Source organism: Lolium perenne, chromosome 2, assembly GCF_019359855.2.
Source record: "Lolium perenne isolate Kyuss_39 chromosome 2, Kyuss_2.0, whole genome shotgun sequence".
Taxonomy (NCBI): Eukaryota; Viridiplantae; Streptophyta; class Magnoliopsida; order Poales; family Poaceae; genus Lolium; species Lolium perenne.
Window position 1 is genome coordinate 297,356,923 of NC_067245.2, and position 21,968 is coordinate 297,378,890.

The 21,968-nt window shown below is 44.4% G+C and overlaps 2 protein-coding genes across 6 annotated transcripts in view; both read left to right on the forward strand.

The window, feature by feature from the left end:
- The first annotated feature begins 1,314 nt into the window (after positions 1-1,314).
- Positions 1,315-5,759, forward strand: LOC139829745 (G-type lectin S-receptor-like serine/threonine-protein kinase B120). Of its 4 annotated transcripts, none has more exons than XM_051362885.1 (7): positions 1,315-2,624; positions 3,557-3,658; positions 3,736-3,920; positions 4,470-4,680; positions 4,776-5,013; positions 5,117-5,267; positions 5,350-5,759. In XM_051362885.1, exons 1-7 carry the CDS (start codon positions 1,358-1,360, stop codon positions 5,650-5,652), a joined length of 2,457 nt encoding a protein of 818 aa, XP_051218845.1. In that variant the 5' UTR covers positions 1,315-1,357; the 3' UTR covers positions 5,653-5,759. The 4 variants fall into 4 exon arrangements, with proteins under 4 accessions (XP_051218845.1, XP_051218846.1, XP_051218847.1 ...); XM_051362886.1 differs by having other exon boundaries at positions 3,739-3,920; XM_051362887.1 differs by having other exon boundaries at positions 3,560-3,658.
- Positions 5,760-6,392: 633 nt separating this feature from the next.
- The window catches only part of LOC127336120 (S-locus-specific glycoprotein S13), a 31,644-nt gene continuing 16,068 nt past the window's right edge, over positions 6,393-21,968 (forward strand). For both annotated transcript variants that reach the window (XM_051362892.2, XM_051362891.2), the window contains exons 1-2: positions 6,393-8,326; positions 13,477-13,592. In XM_051362892.2, coding sequence (XP_051218852.1) covers positions 7,240-8,326; positions 13,477-13,511 — 1,122 coding nt within the window. In that variant the 5' untranslated portion in view covers positions 6,393-7,239 and the 3' untranslated portion in view covers positions 13,512-13,592. The remainder of the gene's footprint in view (positions 8,327-13,476; positions 13,593-21,968) is intronic.

Sequence of the window (21,968 nt, forward strand, 5' to 3'; positions counted from 1 at the left end):
TGACATCCTACGGTGAAACCGTGATGCGAGAGCACCACCTGCCATGGCGCCATCCTGTAGTTCTGTCTGCCTCATCCTTCCCCACATTGGCTGCCTCTCCACCGCTGCTACTGTGCCACCACCAACTGGTTGTCTGGTCAGTCGAACGCTGCCTCCAGGCTCCAGCCTTCAGTCTTCAAATCTTTCGGTTTAGTGTTGGGTCGGGTCCATATGGAGCGCTCCGAGTTCAGTCATCCTGTACATATACAGCCCAGAACACGTTGTTGTTCCAGTGTGGAACTCTTCTGGCTCAACGGATCATCCAGCGCTTGAAGCCCCACGACAACAGATTGGCGAGGTCAGGGAGGCAGGTGACAGATCCCTGGACGCGCTCTGCCGGCGGTAGACCGGGCTTCGCCTGGCTCACATTCTGCTCGGGGATGTCTGCAGCAACACCAATGGGCACGAGTCAAACCCAAACGTGAAATAAGTTTTCCCGAATGCATACGAGAATCTGTCATGCCAGCACTAACCAATGGGCACGAGTCAAACCCAAACGTGAAATAAGTTTTCCCGAATGCATACGAGAATCTGTCATGCCAGCACTAACTGACCATTTAAGGGTTGTGTTGCGGTGAACAGGCGGCTCCGGGATCACGGCGTCTGAGACAAGCTGCAGCAATGCGTCTCCAGTAATCTAAAAGAGCAGAGTGTTTCGGAAAAATAAATCTCCTAACAACGTGTAAGAACCTCACAGTGTCAGTGCTCACTAGTGTACCATACCAACTGAAATTCAGAAAGGACGGAATTTAAACCTAGCTAAAAGAAGTTTTGATAAATCATAGAGATCTCTATTGATGGCCAAAGTCACATCTTGCATACCATGTAACCGTCACAGGATCATGTATATATCTGAGATGACCTGCATTTTCACACAAGGGTTGACAGTAGTAGATATTTTGGCGTGGGAGGGACGTGGCTGCTGTAACATCTACCGTATGGTCCATGGTAATCAGTAGTTCAGTACGCGACCACCAACTTATCTTTCGGCTTCACATGGAGAAAACCACGTACTGGTGTGGTGTGGCGAACTTTCAAAAACAAAACTTTCCTTTGCGCGTCCATCGCGGTCCTTCAAGACTTGTCGCCTGTTCAGCTGCTCTCCTACTGTCCGTTCGCCTGGCCATATGTGCGCTATGGTCCTGGTCGACCTTGCCGTCTTGATCAATCACTACTTCACTGGTCCCATTGACTCCAGATTTTTGCCATAATGCATTCCTTCCGTTATACATATTCACCTGCTGCAGAAAAAATATTCCAAATAAGCATCCTGCGTACATTCCCTTGACACCAGAGCAGACCACAGGAGACGGGCTTAATGGCTATGCGCTACATTCCCATCTTCATCCTCCTATTCTTGAGTTCATCCTGCAAATCTGATGACCAGCTCACACACGCAAAGCCACTCACCCTCGGCGACACGCTCATCTCCAACGGCGGGGGCTTTGCTCTCGGCTTCTTCTCCCCGACCAGCTCCAACACCAGCCTGTACCTTGGGATATGGTACCACAACATCCCTGGACCAATCACCGTCGTGTGGGTTGCCAACCGAGACAACCCAATTCTCGCCCCTTCATCCCCAATGCTTGCCATCACCAACAGTTCAGACCTGGTGTTGTCGGACTCTCAAGGAGGCACTCGCTGGGCGGTGAAGAAAAACAGCACGGGCGCTGGAGCTACTGCAGTGCTGCTCGACGAGGGGAACTTGGTCCTCCGACTTCCAAATGGTAAGATCACATGGCAGAGTTTTGATCACCCAACCGACACAGTACTTCCCAAGATGAGATTTTTGGTGAGCTACAAGGCAAAAGTCGCCATGCGGCTTGTTGCTTGGAAGGGCCCAGATGACCCATCTTCTGGGGATTTCTCGTGCAGCGGCGACCCTAACTCTCCAGACCTTCAGTTCGTCACATGGAACAAGACAGAGCCATATTGCCGCCTCACTGTCTGGAGCGGCAAGTCTGTGACCGGTGGCACATATCTAGCCAACGCCAGCTCCGTCTTGTACCAAACGGCTGTCAACTCTGGAGACGAGTTCTACGTCACCTACACAATCTCTGACAACTCAACGCTCATGCGCTTGATGATTGACTACACTGGCAAGTTGAAGTACCTAAGTTGGAATAGACACACATCATCATGGGCAATCTTTGGAGAACACCCCTCTGTTCCATGCGAACTCTATGCCTCGTGTGGCCCATTCAGTTATTGCGACTTCACTCAGATTACCCCAGCTTGCCAATGCCTTGATGGATTTGAGCCTGACGACGGTGTTAATTTTTTCTCTAAAGGATGTCACAGACAGGAAGCGCTCAACTGCGGCAAGCAAAGTCATTTCGCTCCCTTATCTGGGATGAAGGTTCCCGATAACTTCTTGCACATAAGGAACATAAGCTTAGATGAATGTGCAGCTGAGTGCAGTCGCAACTGCTCATGCACGGCTTACGCTTACACCGACTTGAGCAGGGCCGGTGCAATGGCTGACCCTTCAAGGTGCTTAGTTTGGTCAGGGGAGCTTATCGATGCTGGGAAGTCAACCTCTGGCGAGAATATGTACATCCGCCTCCGCCTGGCCGATTCTCCTGGTATTCCGCAACCCGTGCAATTTTTTTTCTCTGCAAGTCATTATAAATATTGTATCGCCAGTTTTAGTGGAGCTTTTCACGTGAATAAGACGTGTTAACAAAATTTGCATTAAAATTTGAAGATGGGACGCATATGGACATGATTTATTATGCAAATACATAGATATCGTACTATGACTAACTATAGTTGACATGATTTATTATGCAAAATTTGCAACACTCATACTAGTAATCCTTATGACTAACTATATATCTATTCGATTATTTTGCGCAATACGTTAAATCTGTATAAATTTTGAATTTCTAGCCTCCCACGACATGTTATTACTTCCAATTTACAAAAAAATGACATTATGGATATTAACAGTTTTGACAAAAGATATTTTGATGATCGTTTTGTACTGTAATATGTTTATCACACCCAGAAAATTTGTGATATACGGCGAAAAATATTTTCGAGACAAAGATATTCGAGTATCTAATCTCAATATTTCTAACAGGATCTCTAGTTAGTCTTAGATGTTTTGTAAAAAAATGTGACACTACCAAGATTCTTTTACCAACACAAAACATAGTTTTTGCCATTATTATAATATAAACAATAGAACTTGCAGCCTAACTTTAATTTCAAATGCGTACAATTCCTTTTCAGGTTTTATGGATTAGCTTTTCATGGGCCATAGCCATTATGTTCTCCCTTTTATTGCGTTAACAATAGACAAAAAAATTTAAGGGGTAGAATCAGTAAAAAACACGGGCTCAATGGAATATCAACTACATTCCTTTTTATGATCAAATCATTGATTTACCACAAGCCTTAGTAGTTTAATTCCTTAACTTGTGGGTAGCCATATAAGCACTTAATTAATTTCACTGATCCATCATGGTACGTACACAAGTGAATTCTGAACTTCTGATTGGATGCGTTTCAGCAGTTAACAAGAAACATAGTACAGAACAGATTCTACTCCCGATTATAACGTTCTTGTTGCTATTGGCATGCATAGCCCTCGTCGGGATCTACAAATACAAAGGTAGATTAACCAAAGTGTCTTGACTTCCACATATTATATCAGTGTAAGAGTTAGATGAATATGGATGTCCTAACTAGCAGGCAAATGGAGAAAGAAGAAAAACCAGAAGAAACTGATGCTAGGATACTTCAGCACATCCAAAGAACTTGAGGGCAACAGTACAGAATTTCCATCTGTTACCTTTGAAGATATCCTTTCAGCAACAAATTTTTTCGCTGACTCCAACTTGCTAGGGCGGGGAGGCTTTGGCAAAGTGTACAAGGTAAATATAATGTGGTGCATACAATAAAGTCGATGGAAAGAACAGCAGCATAGTTTACCTTCAATTGTTGTCTGACTCCAGAAAACACCCTTACCAATATCATTTAGTGTATGCCTTCCACGATGCAACTATCAAAACCATTGCACACAATTGGCCTTCCCCTTCCTCACATTTTTCATTGCCGTGAAACCATCCGGCTTTGGATCACGTGTCATCTACATGGACAAGTTGATGGCTTAGGCTCTTAGCATCTCTCATTCTTACAATTGTTATTTCTAACAATTGATACATGTAAAAGTTGATGCCAATTTCGTGAAACATGTCCATGTTGATGTCACGAGCTCGAAAATTGCAGTGGTTTAGGATGAGTCTGTTATTTGCACTTTCATATTCGAGAGTGCAAACGAGACAATTTTGGAGTTAGAAATTTTTTTTTTGGCTTAGAATTAAAATGAGTTAAATGGACTTGTCGGTGTAAGGATAAGTATATGTAGGACCTGAAAAAATCTGCTTCCAATTTTTTTAATCGAAGAATATGTCCTAATGTAGGGAACATTTGAAGGTGAAAATGTGGTGGCTGTCAAAAGGCTTAGCCAGAATTCTGGACAAGGTACAGTGGAGTTCAGGAATGAAGTAGTTTTAATTGCCAAACTGCAGCACAAAAACCTAGTCAGACTTCTTGGTTGCTGCATTCATGGGGATGAGAAGTTACTGATCTACGAATACCTACCTAACAAAAGCTTGGATTCATATCTTTTCGGTATGTACTTTTTCTATCACACCTTACAAATTTCTTTACGTCAACCAAAATGATATTCATGATGACTAGTTTCATTTTCATATTGATCATGAAAGATGGTGCACGAAAATATGAGCTTGATTGGTCTACACGGTTCAAAATAATTAAAGGAATAGCAAGAGGCATTCTTTATCTCCATCAGGATTCAAGATTAACAATAATTCACAGAGATCTCAAAGCAAGCAACATCTTATTGGACAAAGAAATGACTCCGAAAATTTCAGATTTTGGCATGGCAAGAATATTTGGTGCTAACCAGAACCACGCAAACACTAACCGGGTCGTTGGAACATAGTAAGAAATCCTTATAGCTTTAACACTTTTGTATATATGGCATGGTATAGTATATTTCATTTTATGCACTCCTTGCTTACTTGTTGTTGATTGTTTTAAGCAGTGGTTATATGTCGCCTGAATATGCAATGCGAGGTGCCTTTTCTGTAAAATCAGATACTTATAGCTTCGGCGTTCTTCTACTGGAGATTGTAAGTGGCTTGAAGATCAGCTCACCTCAGCTCATAGCCAACTTTTCTAGCCTGATCACCTATGTAAGTATTTCATAATACATGAAACTATCTTTCCCTCCCCCTTCCCCGGCATACCGTATGGTGACACCATTCTACTGATCAGGCGTGGAGATTATGGGAAGATGAAAAGGCAACTGAACTGGTGGACTCGTCAGTAGTTGCAACCTGCCCACTTCATGAAGTTCTACGGTGCATTCATGTGGGACTCTTGTGTGTCCAAGATCATCCCAATGATAGGCCACTAATGTCACCGGTTATGAATATGATCGAGAATCAAAACGCACTTCTTCCGACTCCAAAACAACCTATATATTTTGCTGAAAGTAACTATGAAGATGGAGAAGCAAGAGAGATCATGGAGAACTCCGTGAATGAAATCAGTATGACAACACTTGAGGGCCGTTAGATGTTGTATAACTTAGTGTGTGCGGATTTTAGTATAGCTGAACTTAAACTTTTCGTAGGTGGTTGTAATATTCGTGATTTTGTTGTACGAGAAATCTGTGAATAATAGCTGACGAGCCACCGCGGAGCCTGGTCGATACGCCCAACTGTATTTTCTTTTTGTTCGTAAAAGAGCGTTATCTCGTAGCAGAAACCAACCATGTTGGAATGCCCCACTGAATATGGTTATAACCTTTAAGCACGAAAATGTCTTCTAAAGTTTGGTTGCCTGTGTATATTTCTGAAGCATTACAAAATATTGTACTGTAATTATAATTTCTACCCAACTGATTCATCAAAAAACTACACTGAAATTCTATATGCCCCTGGGCTTTTGCAGATCAAGTAAATAACCTAGCCCAATTAAGTTCAGCGGAGAGACCCAAATGCGTATTGCTAGGTGTACCTTGGCTCAAGCTGGTGTGGCTTCAACGCCTCAGTGAGCCGGTCAACGCCACCGCACAGCCGGAACTGGCTCCGAGGCCGCTTCCTCCGAGCCGTGGCCGACGCAGCATGCGGCGATGCGCCGCGCCGCCGTCCGCTCCTCTTCTCTCGTCGGCGCTTTCCACTTCTCTCTCTCAAAAGAATGGCAACTGTACCACTCAGTAGGCCTTGGCCCATTATTTCCGGTTCTTAAAACAAGTGCTCACGGATATAGTAAAGCCCAAGTTTGCGAAGGAACCCAGGAAAGGAAGCCCATATTGAGCTCTCATTACTTCGGTTCGTGCCCTCAAAAAAAACTTTGGCTGCACGGATTCCTCGACCAAATCCGCCGATGCCTCGATCTCGTCGAGCAATCCGGGCGCGAATGGAGGAGCTACGGCGTCGCTCCGGGTTCCAATCGACAATGCCGTCCATGGTAGTCTGCAGCGGCATGCGCTTCTCGCGGTGGCCACTGCCGTGTCCGGCGGCGGCAGCGGCCGCGGCATCGTCGGCAGGGGATTTGTTACTTTGTTACGCATGGAGGACGCCGTGAAACTCAATCAGTCGGCCACTATTCTACAACAAGCGGCGCGTCGGTACCGCGAGGTTTCCTCTGCCGCACTCTCCAATCTGAATGCCTAGTAATGCTTCTCTTTTTTCTTGCGGCTGCAGCGATGTTGGAGACTCTGTAGTCAGTCCTCTCATGCTTGGTCTAAGTGATTAAGTCAATGCTGTCTCTATCCACTATAATTACTCTTCCATTATTGATAGCATCTGCAATTTCGATTCCACGTTCACTCCCTGCAGACGAAAGATGACGAAGACGGCCTTACGGGTCAAGTCTTGCATTACCATTTTCATTCTCCCTGTTTCTTGATTTCATTCTGCAAATCTTTTGTAGCAACAGTTTTTCTTTGCGTGTGTGTACGTAGCACATATACTGGCCAATGGCTGCTATACACGTTCTACTAAGTCCATAATGATGACTTCATCCATTATATTAGTCTCGGACCTCTGGACCATCAGTTTTCCGCTGTCATCTTGAACCATAGGTATCTTATCTTCTCCTCCAAAGTAAGGTCTAGCTGTGAGTCATTTCTCTGCAGACCAATTGTTCCAAACAACCATGGCACCCACTTTGCTAGTATATCCTAGCAGGAAAACAAGGAAAACGGCCTTAATTCCTGTTTTCCTTTCCATCTTCCTGTTTTTGAGTTCATCCTGCAAATCTGATGAGCAGCTCACACATGCAAAGCCACTCACCCAAGGCGACATACTCATCTCCAAAGGTGCGGACTTTGCTCTCGGCTTCTTTTCCCCCAGCAGCTCCAACAACAGCTTTTACCTTGGCATATGGTACCACAACCTCCCCGGATCACGCACCGTCGTGTGGTCCGCCAACCGAGACAACCCAATCACCACCCCTTCATCTCCGATGCTCACCATCACCAATAGCTCTGACCTGGTGTTGTCAGACTCAGAAGGCCGCAATATTTGGATGACAACAAGCAATATCACCGCTGGTTCGGTTGGAGCTGGAGCTTACGCAGTGCTACTCAACTCAGGGAACTTTGTTCTCCGGTCGCCGAATGGTAGGGACATATGGCAGAGCTTTGATCACCCAACTGACACACTACTTCCAACCATGAGATTTTTGGTGAGCTACAAGGCAAAAGTCGTTGGGCGGCTTGTTGCTTGGAAGGGCCAGGATGACCCGTCCTCTGGAGACTTCTCATGCAGTGGCGACCCTAGCTCACCGACCCTTCAGCGGTTAATTTTGCATGGGACCGTGCCATATTGCCGCAGCAACGTCTTGAACGGGGTGTCCGTGTCTGGTGGCACATACCTAAGCAACACCAGCTCCATTGTGTATGAAATGGCCATCAACGTCGGGGATGAATTCTACTTCATGTTCACCGTGTCTGACGGCTTACCGGCTACGCGTTTGATGCTTGACTACACAGGCACAGTGAGGTCCCTAAGCTGGAACTACCAGTTATTGTCATGGAAAGTCATTTCTGAGCGTCCCAAAGCTTCTTGCGACATCTATGGCTGGTGTGGTTCGTTCAGCTACTGCGACCTCACTGATACCATCCCAACATGCAAGTGCCTCCATGGATTTGAGCCTGACAATCTTAACTTTTCAAATTGTCGGAGAACTCAAGAACTGAAATGCGGCAAGCAAAGTAAGTTTGTGACCTTGCCTGGGCCTGGTAAGTTCTTGCATATAAAGAATAGAAGTTTCGGTGAGTGCGTGGCCGAATGTAGCAGAAACTGCTCATGCTAATGTACGGCATATGCTTACGCCAACTTGAGCAGTGCGGCATCCACTGCACGCAGATGCCGCCCTCCAAAAGCCCTAGTGCGGGGAGGCGGTTCCCTTCCGTGTTGACTTTGCCCTCTGTGGCGATCTTGGCGATTTGCCGGCGACTGGCCTGATGCCCTTCTAAATCTCCCTTCAGATTCCTTCTCAATCCGTCTGGATTCCTATAATCTTCCTCAATCCAGCTTGCTTTCTTCAGATCCGAACCTTTTTCTGTCAAGATTGCACTTTCTTGTTTGAGAAATAGGATAAAATCTTGTGCCCCTGCTACTTCTTTTGGTGACGCCGCCGGCTGTCTTCTTTCGTCCGGTGTTCTTCTTAACTTGAACCAATCAACTATCCTTTCGTCCACCACCTCTTCCAGCATAGTTTCGTCAGATTTTGCAAGACGTTTTGTCCAATCATTTGAGAAACAGAGCCTCACGTTTCCCCTGCATCCTCTGCGTCCACCCCTGCCAGAGGAGAGTACGGGGTCCTCTGGTCCAATTCAGAGTTTTTGTTTTTCTATTGGGCGATTGATCGTGGCCAGAAGTCATTGATCTGTTAGAATCTCCGTTTTGCCACCGCTGGATCTAGAAGAACTGAGCACATATCTGGGGAAGCACATCGGATTGAAGCTCAACATCATCACAAAACCGCTGGAAGTTGCACTGTGCTTCAATATCAAGCAACGCCGGTTCGCCAGACAACATGAAGTTTATTGGATGGAACTGCCAAGGCCCTGGCAGAAATCTCGACACCTCAAATAAAATGGGCTACCTAGCCAAATTAATGTACTCCACCAAGGCATAGGTAACCTTTATTTCTGAAATTAGAACCTCTAAATACAATTCTACGCAGCTGAATAATCGCTTTAATTTAGCTGGTAGCTTTGTTGTTCCTTCTGTTGGGCTCTCGGGAGGTCTCTGGCTCTTGTGGAATGATGAAGTCCATGTCACTATCAAGTTTTCTAGCTTTCACATGATATTAGCTTCGGTTGTTCATATTGCCTCCAGTGTGGTTTTTATGTTGGTTTGTGTGTATGGGGACCCTCACCACCGTCAGACTAAGATGATATGGGACCAAATTTCCAATTTTATGGATGATAATGTTGGCAAACCAGTAGTTTGTTTAGGAGACCTCAATAATATTATGTGTGATGCAGACACTACTTCCACTAATGTTAAAAATTATCATATGCGTGCTTTCAACTCGTATGTCAAGCAATGTGGTCTCTTTGATCTTGGCTTTAGCGGTCCAGCTTATACCTGGACGAATAAGCGTTTTTCCTCGACACCTGTGTTTGAAAGATTGGATCGCGGTTTAGCTAATGCTGAGTGGTGCAGCTTGTTCCCTAATACAAATGTTTTCAATCTTCCTATTATGTTCGGCGATCATGCTCCTATCCTTGTATCTACAGAATCTCAATTTCGAAAGCCAAAACTTAGTTTCAAATATGAAAATTGGTGGGCTATGGAAGAGGATTTTCAATCAAGCGCAAAATCTGCTTGGTTATCTTCGGCTAATAGGCCTTTCCATGCTAGAACTACTAATCTTGCAGGAACTCTCAAACGATGGTGCAAGAAGAAAAAACCTCTCAACCAACAATTGGATGTCATTCAAGATCATATCAACAACATCCAATTGCAGCCTATCCAGGTTCGAAACCACTCCCTTGAGGCAAAACTCATAGCCCAATATGAAGAAAATATGACCAAATTAACTGAATTTTATAGACAGAGAGCAAAAAAGCATTGGGCTACCAACGGGGATAGAAACACCTCCTTCTTTTATAATCTTGTTATTAAACGTAGGAGGAGGAATCGCATCACTGCGATTAAGGATGCACGGGGAAATACTTACTATGAACCGGATGACATCGCAAACCAATTTGTATCCTATTTTCGAAACATTTTCAGATCTGCTAGTGCTAATAACAATGACAGGTTTTCCACAAACACAAGTCCACCCCTACATTCAGAGGACTTCACTTACTCAGTACCAGACAAACAAGATCTCGGGCAATTTCGAAGGTCACTGAAAAAGAATGCAACTCCGGGACCAGATGGGATTAACGTTTCCTTCGACCTCTCAGCGTGGAGTTGGATTGGAGATGATGTAACAAGGCTGATTCAGAACTTCTATCGAACATGTATACTTCCTCCTCATCTAAATGATACTCATATTGCTCTAATTCCAAAGAAGGTAGTGTGCCACTTGCCTGCTGACTTTAGACCAATTAGCTTATGCAATGTCATTTATAAGATCATCTCCAAGTCTCTTGCTAATCGCCTAAAAATGCATCTTCCTGATTATATCCACCCTACGCAACAAGCTTTTATAGAAGGTAGGCGTATTAGCAATAACATCATCATTGCTCAGGAAATTACTCACTCTTTTAGTCTCAGTTCGTGGAATAGTCATGATTTTATGATAAAGATAGACTTGGCAAAAGCTTTTGACAGGGTGGAATGGCATTTCATAGCTGCTGCTCTAGAACGAAAAGGGCTCCATCCCCACTTCATAAATTTGGTCCACGCTTGCATCTCTACGCCGTCTTTTTCTGTTATTATTAATGGTCAGTCTTATGCTCGGTTTAGTAGCAGCGAGAGGCATTCGACAAGGTTGTCCTCTGTCTCCCTCTCTTTTGTCCTTGCGGTTAATGAACTCTCATTGGCGCTCCAAGAAGCTTTGCGAGGCCAACCACTTGACGGGTATATCTTTTGGACCACGGTGCCCTCCAATACACTCTACGATGTTTGCAGATGATCTAATTGTTTGTGGAAAGGCAGAAGTCCAGGAAGCTACTACTATTTCACATATCATTCGCCAGTTTTGCCAGGCCTCTGGACAAACTCCAAATTGGAGCAAATCTGCCATTATGTTTAGTAAAAAAGTTAACATGCAGGTCAAGAAGGACATAAAGCAAATTTTTTCGGTTCAGGATATTGATAGCAACACCATCCATTTAGGTCATCCTCTAATTCTCCCATCAAAAGACAGTCTCAGCCTTACAATTTTATTTATGACAAGTTCAAATGCAAATTAAATGCGTGCAAGGCTAACAGAATGTCCCATGCAGCTAGATTAACCTTGATAAAATCAGTTTTCTCTTCTATACCTGTATATTATATGTCGAACATACTTTTCTCCAGGAAGTTTTTATCTAAACTTACTGCCATCATCAGAAACTTCTGGTGGACAGGGGTTAGAGAAGAGTCTACTACAAGAAGCTTATGTCTTAGGGCTTGGGCTGATATATGCACACAAAAGAAAGAAGGTGGTCTGGGCATTAGAAATTTACAGGCAATTAACCAAGGGCTCATTCTAACGGCGGCTTGGAGGCTTGCAAATGATCCCCAACATCATTTGGCGCAGATTCTCAAATCCAAATATCACCCTGATACCTCTATTTGGCGAGCAAAACCAAACACACCGAAATCTGCTTTCTGGACAGCTATACTCAAGGTGAGGCCTCTTTTGTACTCTGCTGTTTTTTATCAACTCATTGATGGCTCTGTTTCTATCTGGAGTACCCCGTGGTTTTCGGGTTGGGAAACCATATATGACAATCTTATTATCCAACAACCTCCCTATAATTATCCAGCTACTGTTAAAGATCTATGGTTACCCAACCAAAAAGCCTGGAATGTCCCTCTTATAGAAAACCTATTCACTCCTCAAACTGCTAATCAGATTATTCAAACTCCTATAATCATAGTAGATGGGAAAGATACACTTTGTTGGAAACTAACCCCTACAGGAGTGTGCTCGGCAAAAAGTGCTTATTACCATTGCAGGACACACTTGGTGCTCCCAGTCAACCAACGACCAAAGGAAGTGCCGATTCAAATCAAAAATCTTCTTTTACAGGTTTGGAAATGCAAGAACATGGTGCCAAGAGTTCAGACTTTCGCTTGGAGGCTATTGAGAAGAGCACTTCCCACCGGAAAAAGGGCAGGTAATTTCTCCATTCACATTAATGAGGAGTGCGCCAGGTGCGGGATGATCGAGGACGAAATGCATCTATTTTTCCTATGTTCTTTTTCTAAAGCAGCCTGGTTCAGCCACCCGTGGTACATTAGGTCTGAAGTACTTGCTTCTAATCATCGGTCTATTCCAGACTTGATTCAAGCCATGCTTACCTCTGGTCACCCTTTAGCTACACTCGAATATGTCTGTACATTTTTATGGTGTCTGTGGAAGGCAAGGAATGACCAACTTTTTTGCAGGAAAGCTCATAAACCATATCAGGTGTTTGCTGCAACACAGGCTATATTACAGGAAACCAAACTAGAAGATCAAGCTCAAAACAGACCGCTGCAAGATTTAGTTCAAAAGCGAGAAGAACACATACAAGCTTCCCCAATCCAAGACCAAATTAATGCTACAGAGTCGGCTATATCTCGGAATCAACTCATGAACCTTCAGATGTTACCTACTCCAGGAACAACTGTTGCTGATCCGTGGAGCATCCCAGGCACAAAGATCTTCACAGATGCGGCATGGATGCAACATTGCAGCTCTCCGTCATGTGCAGGGCTTGGAATCTTCATTCAGCTAGAAGGAGCTCACCATTGTACTCGACTCCTCATCTCAGCTATTTCCCCACCAGCCACTTCAGCACTACAAGCAGAGACTTTTGGTCTGCTTCTAGCAGCCAACTTGGTGCACCATCTTCAGCTTCAGAATGTTACCTTCTTCTGACTGTGCGATTCTCGGCAAAGGCAAAGACGACTCGTAACATAATTGAAAACCCAGGGCATTGGCAGATTAGGCCACAACTTGCTACACTTTTCACTAGGTCTTCCTTCCATGGAGGGAAAATCTTTCACGTTCCCAGGTGTATGAACTTCAAAGCTCATTTCCAAGCAAAACTTGCTACTAGGATTAAGGACAAGCCTTTCTCTATCAGATGCATTTCTAGCACAGAAGAAAACACAACTTGCTCTTTCAGAGATGTAATATTGGACTTCAGCGATGCTTTGTGCACGCTTACCTCTGTAAAATGTTGTTGAGCTTAATGAAAAACCTATATGTTCAAAAAAAAAACTTGAGCAGTGCCGGTGCAGAAGCTGACCCAACAAGATGCTTGATTTGGATAGGGGATCTGATCGACACGGGGAAGTCCGTTAACTATGGCGAGAACCTATACCTTCGCCTTGCAGAGTCTCCTGGTATGCACTATCCCATTCTACCTTTTTGTCCATGATGTGACATGAAGCTGCATTTGTGGAAAACAAAATTCTGCTTAAGTAGCATGCACATCAACTTATTAACATCAATATTTCCTTCAACACTACTTTGGACATATGACACCAAAATTTCTCATAATGCAAACTCCGTACAAACTATGTTCAATTTTTTTGAAAAGCTCCCAAAAATATGGTATGTTAGAAAGGTGATGTTGTTATGGTCGGTCTGACCTATACACGCAAGAAGCCCACTAGTGGCTAGTTGTGGGGTTAGGGGCTTAGCCCAAGTAAATTAGGGTTTAGAGGAGGTCATCCTCCTATATAAACACATGTACCCTTCGTGATTAATCAGACAAATATTCAGTATCATATTGTCTCGTCTCCTGAAGGGAGACGGGAGACCCCCTGCGCCCAGCCGCACCCAACCCTAGCCGCCGCCTCCTTCCTCCGCGACGGCGCCCAGCCGCCGGCGCCGAGCTCTCCAGCCTCTCCGCCCTCACTTCCACCCTTACAACCTCCGTCCTAGACCCGGTAGAACCCTAGCCCCTACCACTTTGGTATCAGATTGCCTAGGTCTAATGGGCTCCAACAGTCTCCCCGTCGACCCCATCACCGCCACGTCCGCCGCCGCTACCAACACCACCCCCGCCACCTCCGCCGCCATGATAGGCGCCCACGCGCCGCCGGGGGCCGCCGCCGCTGCCATCCCGGCCGCCGGCGCCGGTCCCACGGGCCTCGACCTCCTGCCCGCTACACTGGCGGACCTCGCCGCCAGTCTCCGCGCCATCCGCTTCGAGCTCGCGGAGATCAAAGCCGGCCAGCACCCGCCGCCCCCACCGGCCGCCGTCCCGGCCCTGTCCACCACCCCGACACCGCCCGCCTCCGTCGCCAGCAAGGGCCGCCCCGCGTGGTGGCCGCCATCGCCCTCGCCAATCCCCACATGGACCGACGTGTCGCCCGTCTACACTCAGACTGCGGCGCGGACGACGGTTCAGCAGCCCGTCCACACCTTTGGCGGTCCTGGCGGGTTTGCTGCCCCCTTCGCCGAGAGCACATCCTTCACCTCGGGCCGCCAGGAGGGCGCCCACGGGGTCACGCCTCTGGCGCAGCAGCCGCCCCGCTTCACCAAGCTGGAGTTCGCCACCTACGACGGCGCCACCGACCCCCTGAACTGGCTGAACCAGTGTGAGCAGTTCTTTCGGGGGCAGCGGACGCTCAGCGCTGACCGCACGTGGATCGCTTCTTATCACCTACGGGGCGCCGTGCAGACTTGGTACTATGCCCTCGAGCAGGACGAGGGCGGGATGCCGTCCTGGGAGCGATTCCGCGACCTGTGCCTCCAGCGGTTTGGGCCGACCCTCCGCGGAAGCCGCCTCGCCGAGCTGGGACTGTAAGGGTACATTGCCCCTATGTGTGGTTTTGGTAATTAATGACAACCCCTATGGACTAATGTTTTCATTGAGTTTATATGAAGGAATATTCCATAGGTACTACTTGCTCTCCATGTGTTGGATTCAAGTATGGATGCCATGAAGATAAAGATATACCTTATGTATTGGCATCAAGATCATCGGTATGAAGATATATATGTGATATGATCAAGAAGAAGAAATGAAGATGGAGTTCTTATGTGGAACTCAATATTAGCCATGCTCTATCTTAAGTGAGTATGAGAAGATACAAGGTTGAGTTGGGCAAGTTCAAGTTGAGCATCTTGAGTGGATCACATACTTGAAGCTTGCCGTCCATTTGGTGATGATGGACATGTGAAGATGTGCATCAATAGAGCTTTCCCATCATGGTGTATGGGGGAGCATTTGTGAGTCTTCACGAAGCGACGATGATCAAGTGTGGCATTCCGGCTTGAGTGGAGCTTGAAGAGCTATCATCAAGATCAAGTGGGATGCGCAAGGCAAAGGTATGGCCTTGCTAGGTTTTCCTTTTACCGGTCTCAAGGTGGTTGTTGGGAGACCGGATTATAGGATGGATAGCCGCACTATCAAGAGGGGCTTTCGGTTGGGTAACTTGATCACATCGTCTTAGGGAGCTTAATCCTTGCATGCGTTGCATATTCTTATTGCTTCTTGGTATTTCTCGGTGTGAGGTTCTTGAGCTTGTTGCTAGCTTTACAACAAGCTCAAGTTCATCGAAAACGGAGTTCACATGCATCTTCTATTGCGTTTTCGATGTTGGGTGATTTTACCGGTTATTCATGATATAAGGTTCTACCTTTTATAGTCATGATAAAATCCCCTCCTACAGATTCTTGGGTTTTCATTTTCTATTAGATAGCATTCGTTGTTATCTTCCAAACAAAATTGGTTTCATGCGATTCGGAGTTCGGGAGCAATTGTTATTAAAGAAAAAGGAAAGATGAGAAAAGAATAAAAAGAAAAAGAGAAAAAGGGGAGGGAGCCGGCCGGCCGGCCCGACCACCGGCCCACCCGGTCCGCGACCGGGTCCGGCGCTGGTGCCATCCGGGCCGCCTCCCGGGGCCTTTTGGCCCAAGTCCGGTCGCAGGCCCGGTCCGTGACCGGCCTGCCCGGCGCTGCCCCCGGTCCGGCTGGAACGCTAACTGGGCCGCCTCACCGCCGCGCGCTTCTGGGCCGCCGCCGCCGCGCGGCCTGCCCTCCTGGCCGCTCGCGCGCTGCGGGCCGCCGCCGCCCACGCGGCCTGCTCGCCGGCGCTGCTCGCCTGGGCCGCTCGCCCCGCGCGCCCTCTGCGCTATTCGTCGCCGCTCGGCTTTGCTGCTCAGCCGGTTCTTTGGGCCGATCCGACCGGGCTGCACGCTGGCTGTCCGGCTGCTCGGTCGGCCGGCCTGGTGGCCGGCTGGGCCGTTCTGCCCGTTTTTACGCCCGTTTTTTCTGTCTTTTTCCCCCAACAGTTTTCTTTGCTCCCATGCTATAAATAGCTCTTCTTCCACCTTGAGCAAGTTAGTTCTTCCCATTCTCTCTCCTCCATTGTTGCATTTGAAGAACTTGCTCTCCCCTTTGATTCCTCCAACCATTCTTGCTCATTCTTGAGGGATCTAAGAGAGGAGATCTAGATCTACACTTCCACCAATCCATTTCTTCTCTAAGTGAGGGAATCTCTTGGGATCTAGATCTTGGAGTCTTTTGTTGACTTTCCCCATTGTTCTTCCTCTCCAATCTCATCCTAGCATTTGTTGTTTGGGTGGTATTTGAGAGTGAAGGACTTGAACACCTCTAGTGTTCTTGCTTTGCATCATTGCATAGTGTTGAGCTCTCCACCACGATTAGTTCGAGTGAGAGACCGTGAGCTTGTTACTCTTGGAGGGAAACCTCCTAGTTGGCTTGGCGGTTGGTGCTCCGGTGATCTCTTCAAGAAGATTGTGAAGAGGCCCGGGCTTCTCCTTCGTGGAGCTTGTGAAGTGGTTGTGGAGCTTGCCATCTCCGGAGCGGAGGAAAAGCTAACCATAAGGAAAGGGCCATTATCCTTCGTGGGTGTGGTTCGGAGAATAGGGTGAGCCTTCGTGGCGTGGGGAATCCTTCGTGGGACCTCCACCCCTCCAAACGTGACGTACCTTGTTGCAAAGCAAGGGAACACGGGAATACATCCTCGTCTCCGCGTGCCTCGGTTATTTCTATACCCGAGCTCTCTTTCCTTGTGATAGCCATCGTGCTTGAAGTTCATATATCTTGCTATCACTTGTGCTACATATATCTTGTGCCTATCTTGCTTAGCTCTAGTTGCTATTGTTACACTTAGTTGAGCTTAGCATACTTAGGGTTTGTGCTTGTAAACTAAACGTTAGTTTAATTCCGCATTCTTACAAGACAAATCCGCAAGAGTTTTTAATTGCCTATTCACCCCCCCTCTAGGCGACATCTCGATCTTTCAATTGGTATCAGAGCAAGGTCTCTCCTTGTTTAAGGCTTCACCGCCTTGAGAGTAAAGATGTCGGCTAGTATAGTGCACAATGACACAATTGTCTTTAATGGCACAAATTATCTGTTGTGGAGAAATTGCTTGCTTTGTAAGCTTCGGACCTTGTGTCCACATATAGAGCAATTTCTAGATGTCGGTTTTTCTCCTCCGATGGATTCTCAAAATCTATCTTTAGAGGATGAGAAAAACTTACATCTTGAAGCTCAAATATCTAATGAGCTTTTATTCTCTTTGAGACCCGATTTTCGTAGGTTCTTGATATATATAAAGCGAAAATTGTCTCATGAGATGTGGATCAAGCTTAAGGAAATGTTTGGTGGATCCACTTCTCAATTGGTCGATGGTGACTCCGAGGAGCTCTCTTCCCCTTCACATCATGAAGAGCTCCAAGTTGCTTCCACCTCCGGTCGTGATGAGTTATCATCTTCTTCCACTTCACCAACGTGTAGCAAGACACGAGGTAAAGATATGGTGAGTGGTTAGGAAAATTGCAATGTTGATATTGTGCTCAATAGTGATGATTCTTCATCTCTATCCCATTGTAATGCTTCTTTTTTGGACTTAAACACATCTAGCATTGAAAATGACCTACATGCTTGTGTTGATAGTCCTTGCATATCATGTGTAAATTGCTTACATAGATCTCATGAAGATATGCTTACCTCGTCTTGCTCCCATAATCAAAATGCTTATATTTCCTCTAGTTGTTTGTTGACTAACAATGTAGAGAAAACCGAACACTCTATGGATCAAGACATGGTTTTAAATGAGGATTCAAGAATATCTTCATCTTCATCCTCCGGTATGCACATGTGCCTTATGGCAAATGGATCAAAGGTATCTCCTACTTTGACTCCTAACACTTCCTCTAATGATGAGAGTGATGATGATGATAATGATGAAGAATACAATACCTTGGTGCATAATATGGCAACGATATATGCTTCTCTTCATGGTAATAAAGAAGCTCGTGCTAATCTCGAACACTCTATCGATACCTTGAATAAATATAGGGAAACCATAGTGAAGTTGGAGTCCCATGTTGAAAATGAGGAAATGAGATTCACTCTCCTCAAGCATGAGCTAAAAGATGAGAAGCATACTAATTTTATGCTTACACAAAAAATTGAATCCTATATGCATGAAAATGAGAAAACTATTGTTGATGCTTGTGCTACTAACTCTAATTCTTGTGAAGCATCTACCTTAGAGGAGAATGTTGAGCTAAGGGCTCAACTTGAGTTGCTAACTAGCAATTATAGGGAATTGGAAGAAAATCATAAAAAGCTCTCAAGCTCTCATGATGATCTTCTAATTTCCTATGATGGGCTAAAGTTAGCTCATGAGGCAAGTATCACTAAGGTAACATCTTGTGAGCCTCATATGGATGTTAGCACAATCCCTACTACAAATGTTATATTGCCATGTGCTAGACCTTGTAATCCATCTAGTCAAACTAGTGATACACCTTGTGTTGGATTACTCACTTTGCCTTGTTGCTCTAACAATGAAGCTTCTACTTCCTCTAGTACTTGTATTTCTACTAACCATGTAGAGGAAATCAAAGAGCTCGAGGCCCAAGTCCTTTCTTTGAAGAAAGACTTGGAAAAGCGTCATGAAGGGAAATCCGCACTTGACAAGATGCTAAGTGTGCAACAATCTCCCAATGACAAGAGTGGACTTGGATTCAACTCCAATAACAAGAACAAGTCCAAGAGCAAGAGCAACAAGAAGAAGGGCCAAGATAAAGTCGATGATCCGGCCAAGTTGGTTTGCTTCAAGTGCAAGGTTGAAGGGCATCATGTTAGATCATGCCCATTGAAGAAGAAGAAGCACTTGAGTGAGAAATAACAAGGGAAACGGCCACAAGGTCAAGGTCAAGCTCATGCTCGACCTCAAGTTGAAGATAGGCCACTTCCCAAGAAGAATCAAGATGTTGTTCCCCAAGAGAAGAAATCAATAAAGAAGAGAAAGGGGAACACTTGCTACTTATGCCGTGTGAAGGGGCACTTTGCTTCTTCATGTTTAAGTGGTACCTTATCTAACCCTATAATTGTTGATGATGATTATTCTCTAGGGAAGGATAAGGATGGCAATGTGTTTGCCAAGTTTGTTGGAACTCAAAGTGGTCTCAAGAAAAGGACCATTTGGGTTGCCAAGCCTATTGTGACTAACCTCTTAGGACCCAACTTGGTTGGGGACCAACAAGCTCAAACGTGATCAATAGGTGCATGTGGAGGTCATTGGAGACTTGGCTACTTCATGAAGAATTAAGGGATCTTCATATATTATATTTTGACCAAGTCAAGTTATATGGATTATCATCTATATCTTATATCCAATGTTACTCCTTGCGGTAACTTATACTTCAACTCATCATATTTATTGTAAGTTACTTGCCCCTTTGCATGTTTGGTTTTGTACCAAATATTTGTGTGTATGTGTTGTGTCTTACTTACCTATCTTGTGTATTCAAGTATGTTTGTTTGACTCATCATATACTTGTGTATTGTTTTGGAGCCTAATGCATCTTGATGATATCTTATTTGGCTCTCTTTGAAGTGATTAATGGAACATCCCATTTTGGGGGAGTGATATGCTTTGTGCATCTCTCTTCCTTTAAAATATGTGTACATGGATACCACCACTTAGTATTGATATTGCAAGATTATCTAGTCACTATGTGGTGTGTCATACTCATGAGAAATTCAAATTCTAAAATATCCATTAATCATCTCTAGTTGAATTTTAGTTGCCTCTTGTCTTAGAAGAAATGTTTTATCACATTATGGGGGAGTAATATGTTTTGTACATATCACAAGCCTAGAAAATGTGAACATATGAGGTTATGCCACTTAGAGTTGATACTCTTAACTATCTTGTTCCTAGGTGGCATGTTTGCTCAAACAAGCTCCATTCCTAATAAAAATCCTTTATTACTCATCTTATGGGTTCTTGTTTGAGTAATAAATTCTTGGTACGGTTTTCCTCAAATACATATCTCTATATCTTATTTGGGACACCGATTGCTTGAAGTTATTCTAATCATTGCCGTGCGTGATTGTTTGACTAGTTGAAGCTATCAAGAATCTTCATCCGTGCATAGTGCTTAATTCTATATAATTATCCTATGCCTTTTATTGTGAAGTTAATCCTTACTATCATTGTCAATTCACCACCAGAAATTATTTCCAATATACCCATTATCTTTGACAATTGATAACCTTGTATGTGGTTGAATTCATGGATCATCTTCACCTTGGATTGCTTCTTATTTACTTATTTTATTTCCAAGAAATCTTCGTTGCTCCCATGTGTCTTCCTTGTCCCTTTGAATTTTTTTTTGATAAATTCTCTTAATTCATATCAAGTGTTTGTTTTGGAAGACAAACCTTTTCCTTACGGTACATTGTGCCATTGTGAAAAGTGTAGAGGGTTTGGTTTATTTGTTTGAACCTTGCTCTTTTGGGAGTTTTGCTATCTCATTCCTTCTTACATGTTTTATTTGCTTAAATGAGATAAATCTTTGAGCATGTTTGCTTTATTTCATCCTTTATGCTCAATGGTTTCTTCTTAGTTCATTTGTTGAACTTTGTTGAACAAATCTTTTATGATTTGCGTCTTTGATATATTTTGGACAACAAATTTGTTTGTTCACACCTTTATGCCTTCTTCAATTCATTTGGTGTTTTGTCCAAAGTATATCTTTCTTGGATCTTTAAAGTCTTTATGCGTGCTTATATGTAATTTGTTTATATTTGTAGCATGTTTGCCTTCTTTGATCCATTATATAGGGTATACTCCATCAAATCCTAAATGGCTAAGATGTGCATGAAATTCAAATTTCATCTAAATATGCACATATTTATATGGAGTGTGTCCTATATATTGTGGTTAGTCTAAACCATGTTGGACCCAATGAGTTTGGGGACCAAGATGTACTTGAATATTGTTTTAGGTACATTGGAGATGCAATGGAGGCTTGTCTCATCTATAAGGAAGGTGTTGTCACCATATGATAATTGGAGTCAAGCTAGGATGTTCGATGAAATCTTATCTACTACATCATGCCATTGCTATCTCGGTAACAAGTATCTTATTCATGCATACTCATATAGCATCCAACCTCTTGTAGGTTGCATCTTGGCATGAAATTCTTTATTTCGAAAATATTGCGATTCTTGAAAAATACTTTTAAAAGAAAACTTCTTACTGTACATTTGAGTAATTTGAGAAGATGCATATGATAGGTTATATATATATATCATATTTATGATTCACCTATCACAAATATGCCCTCTAGCAATTTATTGCATATCAATTCCTCAAAGAGCTCATGTGTACAATATTGATGAAATTGTGAAATAAATCCGTATTTGTGATACTTGTTGCCTCTCTCAAAACATTCCAACTAGCTTTACTTCCCTTATTGTTAGTTGTGATGTTTTT